The 21,588-nt window shown below is 39.3% G+C and overlaps 1 protein-coding gene and 1 long non-coding RNA gene across 2 annotated transcripts in view; one reads left to right on the top strand and one right to left on the bottom strand.

The window, feature by feature from the left end:
- Positions 1–5,724, top strand: part of LOC103145522 (uncharacterized) — a 15,094-nt gene extending 9,370 nt beyond the window's left edge. The window contains exon 4 of the long non-coding RNA XR_477031.2: positions 5,485–5,724. This is a non-coding gene — a long non-coding RNA (uncharacterized LOC103145522). The remainder of the gene's footprint in view (positions 1–5,484) is intronic.
- Positions 1–21,588, bottom strand: part of cadm1a (cell adhesion molecule 1a) — a 416,025-nt gene that overhangs the window by 119,094 nt on the left and 275,343 nt on the right. The window contains exon 2 of the mRNA XM_007562962.2: positions 7,471–7,488. Within this exon, the coding sequence (XP_007563024.1) occupies positions 7,471–7,488 (18 nt within the window). The remainder of the gene's footprint in view (positions 1–7,470; positions 7,489–21,588) is intronic.

Here is a 21,588-nt window from a genome sequence, read left to right on the forward strand (position 1 = left end):
CAATATAAAAGCTGTAATCTGAAGTGTCTGACTCAAATTTCACATTTTTATGAGAATAAACTACAAGCTCCTGTATGTGAATACTTTCTGATTCCTGGTGAATCGTTAAAATGAACAAACTGAATCAACTGCTTCATTCATTTCTCAGTTCAGATGAGAAATGATGAGGTGCCTGGTTGTAGTTCTTTAACATTATATTCCAGAAAAGGTTTTACCTTCATTTGTTTTCCTTTCCCCATGAAAAATGAAGCAGATTTATCTAAATGTATCAAATGAAAAACTATTCTGTAAATTCTTATAGAATAATCAGATATAAAATGTTAAAATAAGTGAAATGTAATTTCTTTTTTAAATGTGACTCTTAGTGCCAGGGAATCTGTCAGCGCTAAAACGTTTCATCTGTATTATGTAAAGCATTTTAACTCAACAAAGCTGCAGAAAGTTGGTTATGAATTTTTTAAGTGCAGTGGATCCAGCTTCACGTTGCCAGTGTGGGTGGTTCTGTGGAGCGACTGTGTCTAAAATGTGCAGCCAGTCATGTGGATATTGTGTCGAGTCAGGCGGCAGCAGCGCGGCGGCGTTTCACCGTCAACCCTGACACTCGAAGCAGATTTACTCTTCAGGGGCCGCGACAGGCGACAAACAGCTGAGGACAGACGATTTTCCTTCTGAAGAAAGACTTTAGCTCTGCAAGTTTTCCTTCACCCTCAGCTGGAGCAGCGAGGAAATACAAGAAAAACTCTGGTAACCGAAATCTAACATGGCAAGAATGGACCAGCAAAAACACCTTTCCACTGAAACGTTGTTAAAAAATTACACTGAACATTTGGTTTGGACATTAGCACAAACCTCGTGTTGCTTTTGGTTTCTCTCTATGGTTAAACCAGCTCCAGTTCACTATGAAAATGTATATTTTTCTAAGAACAAACCATTTTAGCCTTAAAATAACAGTTTTATGTTAATTGTTAAAAATAGTTGTTAAAAAAAAGTTGAATCGCCGCCATCTGATCTTGCAAAAACAAGTACATATTTTCATAAGATATATACAATTTTAAGATGTAAACATCAAATACTCATGTAGTGTTTTGTTGTTTTTTTGTTGCTGTTTTTTTTTTACAAAAGTTGTGCAAATTAAAGACAGTTTTGTGCCATTTTTGTTGTAGAAACAAAAGTGCTATTTGTGGAAAATAGCTCACTTGCATAGGCCTGTGGTAATAAGCAATAAATCAGTTAATCGCATGATAGATTAAGACAAACTCAATAATTTCCATGAGAATATTTTATCATTTTCCTTTTTTACCTCTTTCTACCAAAAACTGAATGATTAAAGTCATGCACAGCATTGACTTTAAACAAAGTTGATAAAAACAAAGAACAACTTTAACAAACAGACTGAAGTCCCATCATTTGGGTTACAGAACCGTTCAAACGAATCGGATCGTTCGTGATCGTTCTGTTTGGTTCACTGTTCAGCAGTAAAACAATAAATTAGCAAAAAGACTCTAGTTAGAATCAAATGAAAAATGTTGTTGTTGGAATTACTTTGCTTTTCATTTTGCCCAAAATGGAGGAACTGACAGACTTTTTCCACAGAAAAAAATACAAACTACATACAAATTAAACTGTTGTGACGCTGTTTGGACACTAGGAGGCGCCTGTCAAAGTGCGTTTACTAAATTTCACAGCCTGCAGGTAGAAGACCTCATGGAATAGGCTGGGGTTTAAAAAGTAATCCATATCTGGATATAATTGATAACAGAAACATTAGTTATTCAGACATATTTTCTACCAGTGGTGCAACAAACAGCAGAGCTTTAAGAGTTGAGGAAACAAGACGGATGTTAGTCTGTAGGACGGGTTGGGGGGATTTCTCTGATTTGCTCCATACTAATTAATCATTACAAAGGCACAAATATCAAATTAACCTCGTCGCAGGAAATTGCCACATAATTGTGCAGGCAGCCCTGAATCAAACATGTTGACAGCTTGAAGTTTTGGCTCCTTGTACTGAGGGGAATCTGAGCAGGCAGACAGATCGAAGCCTAAAACTGGTGCAGGATCCAGCAGATCCTGAGAACGCAGACTGGCCTTCAGATTCAGTTAAAAAAGGCACAAATCTGCAATATTTCTCTTTGCAGTAGCTGCATGCATTTTTTATCTGTTATTAATACCTAATACTATTGATAGAAACAGCCGGAGAGGCAGAGTTTGGTGCAGTAGAGAAGCCAAACCGCGGCGGCTTCGTTGGTTCTTCTGGCTATCAGCAGGTCTGGCTGCTGTTTCTCTGCTGCTGATCATCGTCAAGAAGGGAAGTTTGGCTCAGAAACATTTGTACAGGTGGAGGTTTTTACACCAACCGTTACTGAGGGATGGAGGGAACGTTCAGGGTGTGGATGATGGTAAGATACCATCTGCAGCTTCCTGCTTTTGGCCAAAAGCTGCCCGCCGCCAATGACTAGCATTTATCTAAGTGACCAACATAAAGTGTTAAATCTTAAATGTACGTGTGATATATATATAAAAGAAAAAGGGACGCAGTGCTTTGCTACTAATGGTCAACTCTACGACTACTACAGAACGAGGTCAGGAAAACGTTTGAATGAAAAAGAAGAAATAGCGAGGGAGAAGGAAGTAGCTCAGTTATGCTCGTTTGACTTTGACAACCTTTAACATACAGATGTCCTGCGTAATCCGTTGCATTTTGGTTCAGTTAACAAAAATGGCAAGGAAAACAATGGTCTTTTTGCCCTCCAGCATTGTGAGCATGCACAAAATTTCTGGATGTAAACATTAACATGTAATGTGTCTATATCATGCCAATTCACAACAAATGTTATCTGGAGGCATTTTACAAAAAAATCGTCCTAGATATCAAGCAGCACAGTAAGCTGTATTAATTATTAAAAGTAGTTTGAAATATTTCCATCTAAGGAAACCCAGCAGATTCCATTGCTAACCTGCAGCACTCACTCCTCCTGGACCAGCAGGGGGCGACAGTCGCTTGATTTTACAGCAATCCTTCATACCAAGAATGCATGTAGCGACAGTAGAGAGGAAAAACTCCCCATTAACAGGAAGACCCCCCTCAAGAAAACAGATGAACTGATGTAGGATTATATTTGTCTACAAGTTATCATGAACACTTTTATGATAACTTCAGGCTATTAAGGCTAGAATAACCAGTTATTATGTTTGGGGTGCAATTATTTTTTTACACAGGGTGAGGATTGTTTTAATATTTTGTTCCTTAATTTCTGAAATCACCTTTTGAAAAGTGCTTTTTTTGTACTTATTAAAAAAATAAAATATAGTTAAATGATCTGAAACATAAAAAAGTGACAAAAACTAAAAACTTCAGAAATCTACTTTTTCAGAGCACTTGATGCGTAAGTCTTTTTATTAGTTTATTCCTAGTAAATTGAGAAGGTAAAAAGTTCTCGAACATGAGCTGTGCATAAAACCCCTCTGCTCCCTGTTAAATTTTATTCCAATCATAACTTTTTTATAGCATCCACTTGACTTACACTTTATTAATTATGCTGACCTGCTTCCAGCTCCCTTAACACTGTCAAACTCTTTGGCTTTGCGAAAATATTAACATTTCACTAGTTTTAAGGAATGCTCAAAATTTAAAATAAAATCTGAAATAATTATGGAATCGAGGTTGGAGAAGTTTAACAGGATCCGCCTCTCTCATGCTGCTATTACCCGAATAAATCAGTGGACAGCAGTCGGAAGCAGGAGCCGTGTTCTAACCTGCCTTTCTATTGATAAATGTAGATTATAATGCGACAGACTAGAGTGAATATTGACATTTCAATAGCAAAAACACATCTCTGCGGCTGCACTGCTTCTTGTTGCAGTGAGAGATGACCTTGCTGAATATATCTCTTGGAAAAACACCGATAGGGCTCCAGTAGCTTGGGAAATTGAACCCATGTTATAAAAGGGAAAGCATACAGGCTGACAAGCAAACACTGTATGCGCGTGATTGATTCAGTCACTTATCTGAGCTGTGCTCAGCGTACAGCGCGTGTGAGGCTGCGCGCACATGCATGCATGCGTGCCGGCGTGTGTTTAAAGAGCCCGTCTGTCCACACGTGGATAAGGCTCCTTGTGTTTAACCGTGGCAGCGCTCGGCCCACCTCGTCCCCCCCCCCGGCCCCCCAGTCCTATTGATTGGCACCCAGAACCGACACGTGAGGCGCCCGTGCAGAAAGAAAGAACCCTTTTCTGCAGAAACCAAACAACGGGACCTTTGACTACACAAAATATTTTTTAGCCTTGAGGTCTTTTCAAAAAATGTTACCTTTCAGCTCGGCAGAAGACCATTTTCAAACACTATCTCTTCTTTTTCTTTTCTTTTCTTTTTTTTTTGCTAATCAATGTGGCTGCAGCAAGCTTTTATTAGCTGTAGGGCACTATAGGGCAAAATCCAGTTTTCTATTGTTACGCTGCTCTGCTATCTGTTCCCTCAGTAGCTACTTAAAGGGCATATATAATATCACCTTTACGACTAATTAATTTCAGGATTACACCTGATGAAAATTATAGGTTAGGCTTCCATAAAAGGACTGAACGCGTAGCAACCAAGGGCGCTTCAGAAGCTGGCCGAAGAGCAGATCAGAGCAGAACAATCCGCCCAAGAAGTTATAGAGAAATCTGCAGCTTGAGCTGATGTTTAAAACATTTATATTCATCAGGATTGGGCTGGTGAGAAGAAAGAATGATGGGAAGTTAAATTCCAGTAGAAGTAACATCTGCTCCTGTTCTGACCAGCATCTTTACTCTAATTTGCACAGGCGACCGTTAGAGTTTTCCTCCTAACAACTGTCCCATAAATACCCTTTGTGTTATACGTTTAGTATATTATATTATTAGTGGGATAAAAAGTAGATAAAAAGTTAGTTCTACTATTCCAACACCACAGCTAACAGAAGCTAATGCTAAAGCGCTAACTTCAATTCAGATTACATCTGCCCTTAAAGAGTACAACACTCAAGGCCCAGTTTAATTTGAACAAAATGTACATGTTCTATAATGCCCTTAGATATTGTATCTATGTCCCTGTTTTATTTTGTTCCAGAATGTTTTTTGTTCTAAATAAAGTTATTTGTAAAAATAATGAAGTTGTCAGAATGATGGATGGAAGTCACACACACCATCAGATTTCAGATAAAATCAAACAGCCACGAAGCCTTTTCATTCCAGCTTCCCAAGATGCACCTTGTTTCCAATATTGTAAATAAAAAATTGGTGATTTTCTGGAAATAATTTAGAGTTTCGTTCCACAGTGAAATCCACAACAACGAGGGACAGTCTGCATTAACAATTATTGTTTATCTCCATCGTGTTGCGTGGAAATACAAATATCAGTAAATATTGGTTATCAGCCATAAAATAGGATATAGATATTGGCCAAAAATCTTCTATTGGTGCATCCAACATGTAGTCTTTTACAAAATGTTGTGTTTTTCATTGTAGGAGCACCACTGACATGGAGAAAAAAAGATCAACAAGGACTAAAGATTGTTCAAGACGGATGTGCTCCCTGTGCGTTCCCTCTATCACAAAACTTCTCTTACATTTCTAAGATATTTCCACCTTTTTTTCATACTTTACCTAATCATTGTGGAACTTTTAATGAACGCTATTATGAACCAACACCATCACCTAAAAGTTTCAGCATCCCTCTAAGCCAAAATAAACCATCTGGAGCATCAATTGATTTCTCTAATTGACTCCTAATTAACTACACAAAACATGTTAAAGTGACTTCAGGGACTAAATATCTCAGGATTAACCATAAACATTAATGACTTCCTGACTCTACTAAAAATGGCTTTGCTAATTAATCTAAAGTCCAAAATTCATCAACGCGTTTAAAGCGGGTGGTTCAAACCTTGAAGGCAGTTTGCTGGCAGCGCCGTCGTTACTTTCTCTACTCCCTCTGAAGAACTGCAGCCGTTGGCGAAGAGTTCAAAAGGCTAAGCGAGTCAGATTTGGCTGCTGCCGCGCTCATTTGGCTCCGCCGACGGTTCAGTCAGCAGAACCAGAGATCTGAGATCAACCTGAACGCTGATGAGACGGCTTATTACAGCCTCCAAATTAGAAGTTTCTTTTAAAAACGCCACCGAAACATGAAAGGAGTTCACTGGTTGTGGGGACAGAAACTGGGCACGGATTTGGTTTCCATGTTGAGGACAGAAGGGCCAGAGACTGGCTGCGAGGCTTCTGATTGGCGGACGCACGGCGGAGGTCAGCTACAGGCCTGGTTTGTGAAAAAAAAACAGTTTTTAGCGCTCTTATTTATTGTGGCTTAAATTAAAGCTGAAATGGTGTTCTTGGACAGTGTGTATTCTTCCATAAACAGTTTGGTTTCTTTCAAGAGGACTAAAATAATGTAGTTTTTATACCAGGCAATCTATTTAATTTTGCACATTTGCCGCTGCATTTTTATCCAGTATTCTACAAAGAAACAGCTCTGGGAAGGTTCTACTATGGCATTTCAATTATGTTGAATTGTCTAGACTTTGACTGGACCATCGCAAAAGTTTGATCTTCTCCTTAGAAATTTTGTTTCAGATTTCAGATAAATTTATTTAAATAAAATAGATACATTACACATTTACAAGTATTAGGGGCAGACTAAACTTTATTTTGTTTAAATTTACGAGGAAAAGGGCATAATATTAGTAGAATAAAGTTGTAAAAAAGTTGTTCTAATGAGAACAAAGCTTCAATATTATTAACGTCTGACTTGGTCGAATCTGTAAAGTGTCAGACTGAAGATATCCCGATGTGGAGACTTTGTCAAGATCATTTTGTCACAAATTTGTGATGCGTGTCAACATAAGCAGCTAATATCAGTGAAGCATATTATTTTTCAAAATCACATAAAATTAGAAAATCTGTGATGTTATAGAAACATTTCCAGTTCCCACGGCTCCTGAAAATATTGAGTCCAGCTGCTGTTTTGAACTTTAATGATTCAGCGTGCCGTCATATGAGGCTCCGCCCCCTGATGTATGAGGCCCCTCCCACACACCTAGAGAGCCAAGATGTTTGAAACTGAAAAAATCCTGAATCTGAAAATTGATCTTTATTTTCAATTTCAAATCATTTTTTTGTTTAAAAATAATTTTTAAACTCAAACTCAAATTTTATGCCTTCAATTGAACTCCGTAGATGACAGACCCCTTGTTCTGTCAGATGGAAACTGTTATCATATCTCTATACGGCTGAAGTTAAAAGAGTAACAGCTTTAATAACTAAATTTTAAGGATTAACACCTTGCAATTATTTCTATTTATTATGTTTTGATTGGATTTTTCTTGTTTTTTGACACTTTTGGTCTCCCACACCAGAAGGCGACAGGAAGCCTGAATTAAACGCATGAAGGAGAAAAGCTGGAAAGCAGGAAGCTGTGGCGAGGAAAGGAGGAAAGGAGAACATGCAGGAAGGGCTTACCTGGTTCCTGTGCAGCTCCTGAGGTGGAAGGGTCAGGCAGGTGGAAACAGGTTGGGGAGGGGGAGAAACACAGAACAAAAAGGGAGATTAGAACTGAAACACCTGCTTAAGGTTGATTTACACAAACACAGTGGAGCATGCTGGGAAAGAACTCGAGAAACAGGAAATGGGTTGATTCCCTCTTAGAGAAGAAACTTTAAAATAATATCAGGGAGTTGCTGGAAACAAAAATAACATTTCAGCTTCAAAAGACAAACATCTACATTCAGCATCATTCTGAGAAGTCGCTAATCGCAGGTGGAAACAGAGCAACCAGCTAAAACTCCTGCAGCATTTTACCAGGAAACGAGCCTTTTACAGCCAGACGAGGCTCAATTAAGTCGTTACTTCAGTCATCATTTTAGCTAATAGCTTTCATTCATAGTTTGGGGGCTTAAACATGAATGCAGCTCCATTAAACTGAAACAGCGCATTTCCACCAAGTCCCACTAAAAGTTTAAATGTTCTGCTGCTAGGCAACAACTCCAGGAAGTCCTCGCTCCGAGCCGGAGAAATCTGCAACACACACCTCCTCTCACAAACAGGATCGTTTCTCAGCTCCTGGGCGGCTTTAAGTGGTTTTAATCAGACGGCCGTCTGATATTCAGCAGTGTTTAAATGTTTTAACGTAACAAAGAATCATGTTTTTCTGTTACGTTTCTGCACAAATATGAGGAAAAGGAAAAAAAAATAAAAATCTAATGTTCACAGTAGAGGAAAATCTCAAATTGTTCAGTTTACAGATTAAATCCAATTTAACAGATTTTCTGAAATACTTTTCAGGTCATTTTTTAATATAGTTTGATAAAATGTAATACAAATTACAATTCAGCTGATAAGTAAAGAATATTTGTGATTTTTTTTTTCTCAACAGATTTTTTATTTTTTTTTTTAATTCCCCAAATGGTATTATTTAGTTACTTAATCCGATGGTTGTTAGGTAACCTAATTTGTTTTAGATATATTTTTATTATTTTTTAATGTCATCTACTTGTTAAAATTTGACCCATTTTATGTTTTTTGTAAATATTCCCATAAAATGTATAAAACTATATCATAAAATAAAATCATAAACAAAAACAACAAAATATTGTTTATTTTATAAACAAATTTAAAAATGTTTTCTTTCATGCTCAATATTTATTTAAAATCATGACATCAGCCAGTTTCAACCAGTTTGACCATAGCATAATGCATGGATTTTAAAATGATTTAAAATTTTGTTTATTGAATAAGATTAAATCAGATTTATATATAAACGTAATATATAAACCTACCTTAAGTAAAGCATAATAAAATAACTATAAAAATCTATATTTATTCAAATATCTTTAAATCCGGAAACAACTGACAAATGTTATGATGTAGAGTATTAAAATCTTCATTTGAAAGCAATAAAATAAGATATTTGACAGCAAAAAATCTAAAGCCTGAGAATTAATAAATGACAGAAGCAGAAAGCATCGACGAAATCACCCTGAGTCGAGGCGTCGGTCCAACATGGGCGAGCAACAGAGAGGGAGAGAGGGAGTTGGCCTTTGGTACAGTCTGGCAGCCATTTAGGCCCTCATCATAGAGCAACAGTCTTCAGCCAAGGAAGCATCAGGATTCCAGCTAAGAGGCAGCTTTTGATTAGAAAACCTATTTCCTCTTCAAGTTTTGCCAAATTTCAATCATGGTGATATTCTAATTACCATTATCCGAAGCAAGAAAGGGATTCAGAGACTGAGTAGGAGTGATGGAGAGGGGGAGGGAGAGGAAGACTGCCTTTGAAGAAAAATGAGGGATGAGAAAGAAGCAAAAAAAAATTAAATGAAATAATGAGGATAAATTATTTTACAGTGGTGTGAAAAACTATCAAGCCCCTTAGAAATGTTTCAGATAATCAAATAGATTTTAATAAAGATAAACTGAGCAAATACAAAGCAGTTTTCAAAAGATGAATTCATTAGATGAATAGTTAGAGACCAGAATGAGTATATGTGGAAAAATAATTACAACCATTATTTACCTTAGCTTAAAAACCCTGATTTAATCTTGATCTAACCCTGATTTAATCTTGATCTAACCCTGATCTAACCCTGATCTGACCTTGACCCAATCTCTCAAAAAGCAACACATCATATCCTTATTTATACAAATTCAGTAACAGATGAGAAACAGTCTCTAACATCCTTCAGTGTGGAAAGAGTTACAGAACCATCTCTAAGGCTTTTGGACTCCAAAAACCCACTTAGAACTTTATCCACACATGGAACCATGGAGAACCTTCCAGAGGCCGACCCACCAGAACTACTCCAAGATCTCATCAAAGTCTCATCCAGGAGATCCAGAACATCTAAAGCTCTGCAGGCCTCACTGCCTCAGCAAAGGTCAGAGGTCACTCATTGACAAAAAGAAAGAAAGACTGGGCGAAAATGGTCTCCTGGCAGAGTTCCAAGGCCAGAACCGCTGCTGACCCAACAGAACACAAAGACCCGACTCACATTTACCAGAAAACGTTGCAAGTTGTGCATCCTGTTACAGCTGTCACAACACACTGGGGGAAACTCTGACCTTAATATGAATAAAGACACATCGTCTTGGCAGGACCAGACAAGCTAAAATCTACAGTCTTCTTTATTTTTGCTCTTGGGGTTACAGCCAATCAGTGGCAAGGAAATTAAATGGTGCTCCTGGATTGGCTGCTTCACAGTTTATAGCATGAAATAGCATTGTGCTAAGGTTTTTTAACTTCCCAAGCTGCATTCTCTTTAGATTATTTTAGATATGGTCCAAGAAAAATCAGAGAATTGGAATGTTTTCCACAAATAATTTGGAGGAAAAATTCATAATTATTGATTCACGATTAGGCGTGGGTCCACTGTAATCATTTGGAAACTGTGTTTTGTGTTACCTCTGGTTACTTAGTCGGTTTGAGGACAAATATGTTCCCAAGTCACATCCTTCTCCTGACTTGTTCATCTGCAAACTTACTTGCCTTTTTATGCCTTTAGATGATTAATCCTCTACCCGCTTTGTGTTTAATAAGTGGCAGAAATTTCAATCCACGCATCCTGAATTCAGTCTGGTGAAATCCCTCGACTTCCCGGCTCTAACGCGGCGCTTATTCTGCTCGACAAAATCTTGATTGAGTTTGACAGCCTTCAGTTTCACCAGAAAAGCTCTTACCAAAGCTCCAGCACTCACCAGAAGAGTAAACTGCTAAGTCTCACTGCAACGCATCAGTAGTCTCCTGCTTAAGCATTCAAGCATAGTACACAGAGAGCGAAGTAACAAAGTGCTTCAGAGAGAGCCACCGATTCAACCCGGACCACCCTGGAGCTCAGGTTCACGCGGTGTGATGCGGAGGGTTTGCTGTGGGGAGATTGAGCGGCAACAGGCCAAACATGGAGCAGCCGTCCCCATGTTAAGCAAATGGAAAGCAGGTGAAGAATAACTGCATGGCCGCTCTGCCCCTCGCAGGCCTTGTGGGAGCTTTTTGCTAACCCACCCCGACCCGCAACCTCCAGAGGTGAGGTTAAATGACAAGGACTGCAGAGATGCATTAAACATGAATCATTTGGACACAGAGCCAGGCGCTGGCCCACTCCAGAGATGATAGGGACATTAACCAGGGCTTCACCAGGGCCTGAGCTGCATTTAATGAAGGCCTCCGCTACACCCAATGTCTCTCTCCACATTTGACTCACAGCCACGAAGGCAAATAGTTTAAGATAAACACTTCCACTGCTCTGCCGCTTCGTCTAAACGTAGTTAGCGGTTATAGAGATTGACATAATCACGACCAAAACAAGGGTCAGGACAAATCAGAAGTGATTTGAGAAACTCTGACCAGAAAGGGTGTTTCTAATCGTTAGAGACAGAACCACGTTTCTATGAGGCCTCAGGGCAGATTCCAGTTTAAAGGTTTAAAAAAGTCATGGTTTCTAAACAAGTAAAGCTTTGCATCATAACTCAGCTACAATTTAAACGTTCTCAGTGGCACTTGTTCCTGTGAGCTGTGTAGGATGAGATGGTTATAATACCTGAGGAATCTATCACATTAAAGGTAACACTGTTTGAACCAAAACAACTCACAACAGCTAGCAGGAGGCTATCACATTTAGCATGTCTGTTGGTGCTATAAATGGCCTGCTGCATCATGCATAATATCTGTCAAACACCAAATGATACTTTTTGCTGAGTGATTTTACACTTACAGAAACAGGCTATAGCAAGCTACAAGAATTAGCATATCATATTGGTCCAAAGCATAAAGGCTCACTCCCACAGCAGCTAGCCTGGCTAATCACCAGGCTAACTTTGACTTAACTGCAAACCTTTTAAAGTCTGTAAGGAGCCAGAAAGCAACTAACTGATGCAATCATGACGCAGTGTTCATGGATAAATAAGAAGTTAGCAACAAATATGATCCCAAATAGTACTAGAATAACAAACATTATTTTACATAATAATGAAGTTTACTTGAATAGTTCTCAGTGGTACTATTCAACACTAGCTAATACGTTAAATGAACTAACTTTAGAGTACTAATCATAAACATTAGTTCCACTAATGCTAAAATGTCACACCAACACTATGTTTAGCAGAAGCTAAAGCTAAAGCATCTCACATTATGTCTGCCTTTGAAAGATTACAAATTTGAGAATAGTTTAATTTGTGTTATATTGTCCTTAGATATTGTACTTATATTTATATGCATAAGTACAGTAGAGCATAAGTTTATATGCTCTACTGTCTGTTTTATTTTGTTTCTGTATGTTTCTTGTTTAAAATAAAGTTATTGATTTAAAAAAGACAGAGAAACTGAGGAGAGGAAACAGAACTTCTGCGTAAACACTCTCTACTCTCTTCAAAATAAGAGCATGAATATAAACGGCTAACTACTTGAAAATTGAATGGATGCTAACAAAAACTTCAAAACAAAGTTTACAAAACAGCCAAGTAAAATAGTCCTTTAGAGTTTATCCTAAAACGTTTAGAGGCAGCTCAGTGTGCTAAATATCGTTCAAAGTTAGCAAAAGCGCTAAGCAAAAAATTAGTTCTGCTATTTGCCCATTAGAGAAAGTGTGCCTTATCTGATGCTGAAGTTCATACTTCTGAGTTCTTCCATCAGTTTGAACATTTGTAAAATATTTTAGTCACTTTTAGCTGTTTTCCCTAATGATCAGCTTAAAATTGATCTCTGTGGCTGGGTTTCCATTCATCATACGTAACTGCGCAAATTGCAATTATGAAAATAAATTTGCTTAAACATGGCAATTTTGAAAAAAACAAAACAAAACAAAACATGTTTTTCCAGAAGTTTTTGTACTGGGATGAGGAGGTTGACAGCTGTATCAAAATTAGTCTATTTCACAAAACTACAATGGAAATGGAAGTGGACGATGATGGTGCGGCATGTTTGTTAATGTCTTATCACATGAACAAACTTATTCATGTGTGATTTTGTTTTTCACCGCAATTGTGAAATTGTGTTTTTTCAACATTACTGACAAAAACATTGACAAAGTTTTTTTGTACATTTGTAATAGAAATGCAGCAAATAGAACTTAAAGCTTCATTTACAAAACATTTCAAAATATGAAAGTAGTAGCTACCTAGCTCGATAGCTAAATAGCTAAACAGACATATCAAATTAATTATAACAAAAAAAAAAAAGGCTGGAAATGGTGCTGTTTTTTTTTTTATCCCTAAATGTAATTATGGTAGAAAATAAGCAGATTATCCCTACTGCTAATGAATCAGCTGATTTTTAAAAGAAACAGGTGCTTCCAAATGGCCTTACTAAACAAACCAGACCTGTTGCCATCTGCATTCATTACGTAAGGCCTGGCAACTCTTTCCTTCACTGGAAGCACAATAACAAAGACTTCCTTCAACACGCCGCACTCCCAAACACGTCATCTTCAATCGTCGCTCTTGGTTAATGGCCTGGAACGCACAGTCAGTGTCCATCAAAGAGGGACATTGTCGGGATGGATGCACATGCTGACAACCTTTCTCTGCTGCTCCTCCATCTCAAACACACCGTCCCCGTCTCACTCCCTGCAGTCGGTTTAAGTACAGCAAGCAATAACGTGTTGATTAAATCTGTGATCAGCTGCCCAAAGGGCATGAAATTGGACATGATGAGTGTGACACATTAAAAACTAATTATCAATCGCAGCGACCCTACTGCCTTTCTTTCAAAGCAGCAGCACATCGAGTGTGGAAATCGTTGCACTGTTTGCTGTATCGCTGTGAGCTCGAAGGTTACAGCCGTACCTGGATCCCCTTTGGCTTCAAAGCATTGTGATAAAATATTAATCTGTTATTTACGGCCTACAGCGTTTTCTTATTATGTAGCTAACACAGGATCAGGAGACAGGAATGCTGCCAGCAGGGGTTTAAGTAATTAAGGTTCGCCTCTCCTGCACATGTCTCTATTATTATTTTGTCTCTGTGAAATGCAGGAGGCTCAGCCTGACATATGAAGAGCGAGCCGTACATTCCTGTGATATAGAGATCCATTACCTTCATCTACGACTCTGCAGCCTTAAAACTTACTGGTAGAGGTTGGAGTTTTAGTTGGAAAAGATTAATGGGTAAAGGTCTTTTAACACAACATGAAAACTATTTTGGGATGTCTCAACATTTCTTTGGTAAGTTATAATCAAAACAGAAAGAAAGATGGAAAATAGGGATGAAAGAAATTGATTCCTGAGTTAATGTAGAGTTTATACATTTTATTGATCAACAAACAATTGATACGTCTTCTCTTGCATTAACAAGGCCGACCGTCTTTCCATTACATTAAGGGGCTAAGTTTTTCATGATTTAATGCAGCGTGGCTGAATGAGTTAAGATGAAACTTAATGTGGAGTTTTATATTTCATAACAGAACTGCATAAAGTGCATCCCAAACAGAACTATTTGGACCGTAATTCTTTCCCGTGATGGTATGGCCCCGCCATCTTTGTTTCTGTATTGACAGCTCTGGTTACGGATGACCAGCAGCACCCTCTGCTGGATGGCCACCAAACTACAACACTAAAAGAGGTTTTAAGCTAATGTTACTGGTTAATCAATTAGAATTAATTTTGATATAATAAACTATTAATCTACAATCATAAGTCGATTAGTTGTTTGCATCCCCAGTACAAACCAATTTCTGTCTCCCGCTTTGGAACGGTTTTCTTTGAAAAAGTACTAAATGATTGTGAAGTGGAAAGGAAGAATAGTTTCCAAACCTTCGACAAAGAAAACCCTGAATGCATCTGTATTCTCCGTCCATCCAGTCATCGTTTTCCTGTTATCTCCACCAAGAACCCCCGAAGGAAACGACACAGAGACCGCTGAAGAAGACACTGAGAGCAGCTTTCTTCTTCACAAAATGGAAACAAAAATGGAGTGCGTCAGATTTTAGCGGTTGGAGGATTTCTCTTTTGTCTTTGGCTAAAGACCACGATGCATTTCTCCTGCTAGCATATTTGTTTTGGTTGTATTTACCCAGAATGCCCTGTGCTGCAGTCCACTTCCAGACTTTTGGAGCGGTTTCCGGTCCGCTTGAGGTTCTCATATGCATTTGAACTGAACCAGAGTTCACTTCAACTGAACCCAGACCGAGGTTTGTAGGTGGACCAGAGTTCGGTTAGTATTCACGCTTCCATAAAATGAACCGGACTTTCCAGGCAAACAGACTGAAGTTGGATTAAAGCGGCCTGAACAGAGCTGGTGGAAAGGCAGCCTTTGTTTCCCTTTGGGATCAGTAAAGTGTTTTGAATTGAATTGAGGACCGCAACAAATCCATCTCTACTACCTTTTAGTCTTGCATTCGTTTTGGCACCTGCTCCCGGTAAAGGGAGACTTACAGCCGCTGCCAAGTCTCCACATTGCGTCACCAGAAACCTGCTGTGGGACGAAAACTCTGCACTCGTCTCTTTGCACTAAAATGATTTCTACTCAGTTATGCAATGAACTGGATAGCAGCTGTCATTTGGTGCAACCTTAGAGGCATAAACAGCTTTTTTCCCCTTCCCTTCCCCTCGCCTTGCTTCCTTTCTCTCTCTGCCTCTCTTTGGATGTCGCTCATCCATCCCCTTCCCCTTTACCTCCGGCTGTCTCTGGGACCTGGTGATTAGAGCGCTGGGTGCTGTCCTGCTGATAAGAGCGAGAAACCTCCGTTTCTCCACCACCAAAAGCTGTGTCCACAGGGAGCCGGGTAAAGAGAAGCCCTGGGTAATGTCCTCCAGCTCCCCAAACCATAAACCGCCTTGTGCGTCACATCGTTTGAACAGATAGGCCCACATTTTCACGACGGATAAAAGAGGAGAGGAGAGGCCTGGGCTTTAAAAGCCCAGCGTTATGCATGGAGAGCCCTTTTTAGCAGAGAAATTTACCATTCTAGAGTGAGTGTTTACAGTACCATCTGGCAGATTGTGTGCACTAGTATTGAAAATGTAGGACAAAAGCGGTGCTTAAATGAGGATAATCCTCAGTTTATGAGTGCGGCTATTGTCTAGATTTCCATCTAGCTGCCATAAAAAGGAAAATGATAAAGCATCAGGTTAGCCGTAAAAAGAGTCATTTGAAATAATATGAGCAGAGCAGAACTGCAGCTTCCCATTGTTTCTGAACCATTGTTACTGAGTGAGTTATTTAAAACCAAGTCTCAAAGCGCTCCGGATCTGCTGCTTTTTTTTTCTCCTTCTTCCAATTCAAAGCTGAAGAATTTCAGAATTGAAAACTCGAAGAGGGTAGAAATCTGTCTGTGAGGGACAGATGCTGTGAGTGGAGACAATTTTATGGAATCTGCTGGTGAAAAGAAAAACAGAAAGGAGCTAACCTTGGCCTTGAGTGAGCTGCTTCGACTGAACACTGCCCATGAAAAGATAAGATCCGACAAAAATACGTGGTTTCTGCTGGAACTGAACTGGATTCTGTCAAATCTGCACTTTATTATGTCCTCAGTGTTTTTGTTTTGTGTCATGATCCGTGTTTTTCTGTTTAGTTATTTTGGGATTTTCTGTGTTTAGTCCTGTTTCCCTGTCTCTGTGTTGTCCTGTCAGCCCTTGATTGTTCCCAGGTGTGTCTTGTTCCCTTGATTACCCCCTATGTATTTAAGTCCACCTGTTGTCTCTGTCTCTTGTTGGGTCCTCGTCAAACGTATGTTTAACGTCGGATGTCGCTGGTTAGTCTGTTCTCCTCAGTAGTACTGCGAAAGTCCTGAGTAGCTTGTTTTCTGTCTTAGTCTTTTATGTCAGTTGCTATCGGTATTAGCTGTTTGCTAGTTGTTCTGCCGTGCTGCCTGACTGGACTGTTGTGAGCATCTTCTAAAATAAATCATCATCATCATACCTGGGTCTCAGCATTCAATCTCACCACCTCAACCACACCCCCCGTGACATGTTATTCTATAAGCCACTAACCGTTCCGGTAGGCAGTATGACTGAGTTTAAGAAATCTATTTTTAACTGAACTTTTTTATTTTTTTCAGATTATCAAACAAATTCTGAAATCTGACAGAAAAAATGAGAAGCAGTTGGTTTTGTTTGTCCTAATATAAACGGCCTTTTAGTTTTGTTCAGTTTATATTTATTAGACAGTAAATGTGTTTGATCTGCAAAAATGGGAAGAAATCTAGAAGGACATCAATGAAAAATAGTTTTTTGAAAGAACTGTGGAAAATTCAACTAAAACATTTTGACAATTTAAAAGGACCTTGTTACTTTTACAGCTACGACGAGCGTGCTGGCTTCTCATTGGTCGACTTCCTTCCTTTGTCTGGGTCTGATGATGCAGACTGACGTTTGAAACTCTGCCAACTTTTTCATTTGGCTGTGTGCCGTCACATGTGAGGCCGACTCACATCTAGAGATTTTATCCTGAACTCCAAAAATACAGATCCAAGGGTCCAGCTTTATTGGATTTCTGTGAAACACTGCATTGATTTCAAGGTTCTTCTACTTTCTTCAAGTCTCTCTTTAACCCTGCACCTCCATGTCTGATCTAAAAGTAGCCGACTTTAAACCTGAGAGTTGTGTGTTTCATTCCAACCTCCTCCTGCTTTCAAAGCTGGTCTGAAACTTTTTCAGGTTGCTTTTTATATTTCTTAACTTTATATTTTAACAGTGTTTTGGTATCATTTAGAGGTTTGAACAACAACTTTAAGTCAAAAGGTTTGTATTTATTTATTTATTTATGTCAGATCAAAAATCCTAACTTATTCTGATTAGCAAATGCACCACATTCATAGCACTGCAACAGCAACACTCTTCAGAGCGTGAGGCGGTACTGAGAGAAGTTGATTCTGATCAATACGGTCAAGTTGTTTTAATTAAAATCAGAAGACATATTCTGCTTTTAATCCCCGAATTCAGTTTATTATTATTATTATTATTATTATTATTATTTTAAACTGAAGTCAGAATTCTGGTAGTTCCATTTTTTTCCTCCAGAATCTGGATTTTAATCTCAGAATCCTTGGAATTTTTCAGAATTTTGAAATTTAAGTCAGAATTCTGGGATTTCAAACTTTTTTTTTTCTGAATCTTGACTTTAATCTCAGACTCAGAAATTGTATATTTTTTGGTGACCCTAATCCTCCTCTCAAGACATCAGACTCCTCACGTTGCACTGGCTTTTATTCAGGGCGTTAGGAGTAACGCCTGCTGATGACAGGCACAACCAACCTCTTGATTTTTGTTTTTAAAATAAATATTTTTCTCCAGTTTCCATTTCTTTGTGTTGGTGCATCACATAAAATCCCAGTAAGGTGTTTTTTGTGGTTCTGTTTTGCTCCATGCTAACCCTTTATGCTCCTCTGCTAACGACTGGATGTGAGGTTTTCTGTGCAGGGAGGAGATTTTCCAGATTTAAAAGCCGGACTCAAGGCTCTCCTGTGTCCACTGCACTCCATCACCACTCCGTCCCTGCTAGCTTGCTTTTTACCTAATTGAATCAGCCAGTCCCCCGTATCAGATATTCCTGAGCGAAACGCTGAGGCCCATCCACCCTTTACCTAATGCTATTATGGGACGTGGGAGAGCAAGATGGATGCTTTAATCCTGCTGCTGGAGAGAGCAGGAAGGAGAGCGTGCCCCCCAGTCAGACATTAGCCGCAATATTCCTGCGTACAGAGGACCTGCCCTGTCACTGCCTGACCGAAAGCCACAATAACAAGAGCTCATTTTCCTGTAAATAACAGAAACAATAAGTTATTGCACTGCTTGTTAAAGGGGGGAATAAATAAATGACTGCAGCACATTCCAGTGTGGGCTACCGTGGTTTTTTTGTGTGTGTTTACCCGGCAGATAGGCAGGAATGCATGTCCAATTTGACACAATGGCGATGCAGATGAGTGCGGCTGAGGGAAGCCTCCTGCCGTCCAGCTCTTATTGTTTCCCAACATATTTTCTGCTGTGTCAAACCACGGCTAAGCTGAGGTGAGGTCCATTATTTCTGGCCAGCTCAGGCACAAACTAATCCTGTTATTTGGGAGGTCAGCGTCAATCATTATACAGAGGGGTGCCATTACAGAGTGCACTCCAGTGAGCTGATTTCTCCTTACATAAATATGCGACTCCAGGGGCCACTCTCACTCCTTCGCTCCCATCCACTCACTTTTGCTCTCAACTTTCCCCTCTCTTATCTGCGACCTTCTCCAGCTCCGTTTCGGGCTTTTTTTCCTCCCTTTCATTATTCACTCTCATGCACTTTTCGTCTAACGTTCCTCTCTTTCCGGACCTTTTTATTTTTTTTTCCTCAAAGTCCAGAGTGGCGTATAATTGAATCTGCAAAGAGTGCATGAGCAGGAACAATTAGCCCGGTGGCTAAGAGGGAGGATGAAGCTGTACAGCAGTCGTAGAAAAACGGAAGATGTAACAACATCCGCAGTCATTAGCAACTCTGTCAAAGACGTGGAAGAAATGTATAGACTCTAACCGTCAACTTGCACACATTTATCTGCTCTTAAAAATGATTAAGACAGGACAACATGTTAGCTATGTAAGACAGGAAATGATTCAAAGAAAATAGTTACTAGCGCAAACTGCTACACAGTTAGCATGATGGTAGAAGATGTGAAACATCAGCAAAGATGAGCATCTCATACTAACTGGTTGTTTGGGAGTAAAAAATGTTTCTCCCCTACCATCACAAATGTAAGTGTGCTACTAGGACTAGCTTGAAGTGTGTGGTTTAGTCAGAAGAGACTAGAAAGGAGCCAGGTAACACTCCAGGTGTGTCTAGACCACCTGGACTGCGGTCATTCAAAGACACACTTTTGCCTCCACCGCTACAAAATAATATGACTTTCTAAATATGTTCTACATAAAATGTGTTTTTTTTTTTTTTCATAAAATACTAACTACTTAATCTAAAAACAGTGTCTGTTTTGAGACTTCAGAACAAAATGAATCCTCCATTACAAAAGATGTGGAACGAGGTGAACCTTTTCTGGAAATATGGAAAATTAAGAAAAATAGGTTTGAAGCTCCTTACCTTTTACAAGTCTAGTGTAAATATTAGGCCCCAAATCTTTGCTTATACTTGCATGTGAAACAGGCTGCAACAGATGTGCAAATGCACAACCGTACGTCTTTGAAAAGCAGAAGTGGAGACTCCTGCACAACCAACCAGAATGCAGCAAGTGGTATCTTGATGGTAAGTCAGCAACAAAACACTTGTCTTTTTCAGTAGCCATGAAAACCAGGTGACCAGACATGCTGGAGCTCAGCTTGGGTTGCTAGGGAACGGGCAAAATTCTGCTGGGGTTGCTAGGTAACGGCGAAGAGTGACTCAACTATCAGGAGGTTTTTAAAACAACTCATTTCCTAAACACAAAAGCTTACCGTCACAAAACAGCTGGGTGGTTTTTATAATTGTTCAGGTTGTTTTTAGGTGCAGTAGAAACCCGACTGGAAGCCTACAAATGTACAAAATGTGAATTTTGCGTAACATGTTCCCTTTAAGTTTGGGTATGGATTTTATTGAGGTGTTGAGTGAAACGCTTTCCAGATTTTTATTTGTAAATAAATTAAAAAATCAATGTCTTTCCTTCTATTGCTTAATTTTTCTAAATTTTTCACGACTCTTCGTTGATCACATGAAATCCCATTAAAACACGTCGAGGTTTGTGACTGCGGGGCTGCAGGAAGAGGAAAACACCAACACGAATATTCCGGAAGGCTCCGTGTCTGTATTCGGTTTAATTTCTGTCTTCCAGGAACACTTTGTGCATCCCTGAAATTATTATCATAGATTGCAAAGCAGTGCGGCTCAAAATAACGGCCCCTTAGTGCTACTCGGACGGTTACACCGGAGCAGCGGCGCATGACTCCGCTGAATCCATGAATATGTTAAAATAGGCAAAAATAGAAGGTTGCTTTTCCAGGGAAAAAGGAAGAAGGAGAGAAGAAAAGCATAAAAATGTATGTCTTCCTTTATGGTGGTCACCGGCGCCTGCACAGATGGACGGTAAATACGTTATAAATACCAATTAGGTTAAGAGAAGGGGAGCAGCTAGTTGGGGAAATTATCAGACAGACGACTCTTCTCTGAAAGAAGAAACGTCGGCCATGTTGTGAAGCCTCAATAATGTTCCCTCCACCTTCATGTCTGGGATGAAAGAGCCAAAATGTCCTTTGAATGCCTCCAGCCCGAGGACTTAACATGCATCAATAACATTTCCACCTTTGAAAGTGTTTGAGGAGGTCTCCACCAAACCTTTTCAGACTTTCAGCTTCTGCTCACTTCCTGAAAGGCTCCTTCCTCAGATGGAGAGGAAGAGGAGGCAGACAGCTCATCACCGTGGGAGACGGCTAGCTGCAGCAATATTCTGACCTCTTACTTCTTTTTTTGGGGGCGAAAGCAAATTTGATTTGAACAGTTTACGTCCTCATCTGCGATCACTTCAGAAAGTCGTATTCTTCTTCATATGAAAGCAATAAATCCGAACATTCCCAGAACAAAAAGCCACGTTTATTTAAATGGATCTCTGCTATTTCTCTACAGCCGGACAGTTTTCCAATGAAGGGAAGACAAACTGCTGAATAAGCATGAGTCTGTGCTGCATTACCAACAGAAAACAGAAGC

The sequence above is a fragment of the Poecilia formosa genome, unplaced genomic scaffold (assembly GCF_000485575.1).
Source record: "Poecilia formosa unplaced genomic scaffold, Poecilia_formosa-5.1.2 Scaffold143, whole genome shotgun sequence".
Lineage (NCBI taxonomy): Eukaryota > Metazoa > Chordata > Actinopteri > Cyprinodontiformes > Poeciliidae > Poecilia > Poecilia formosa.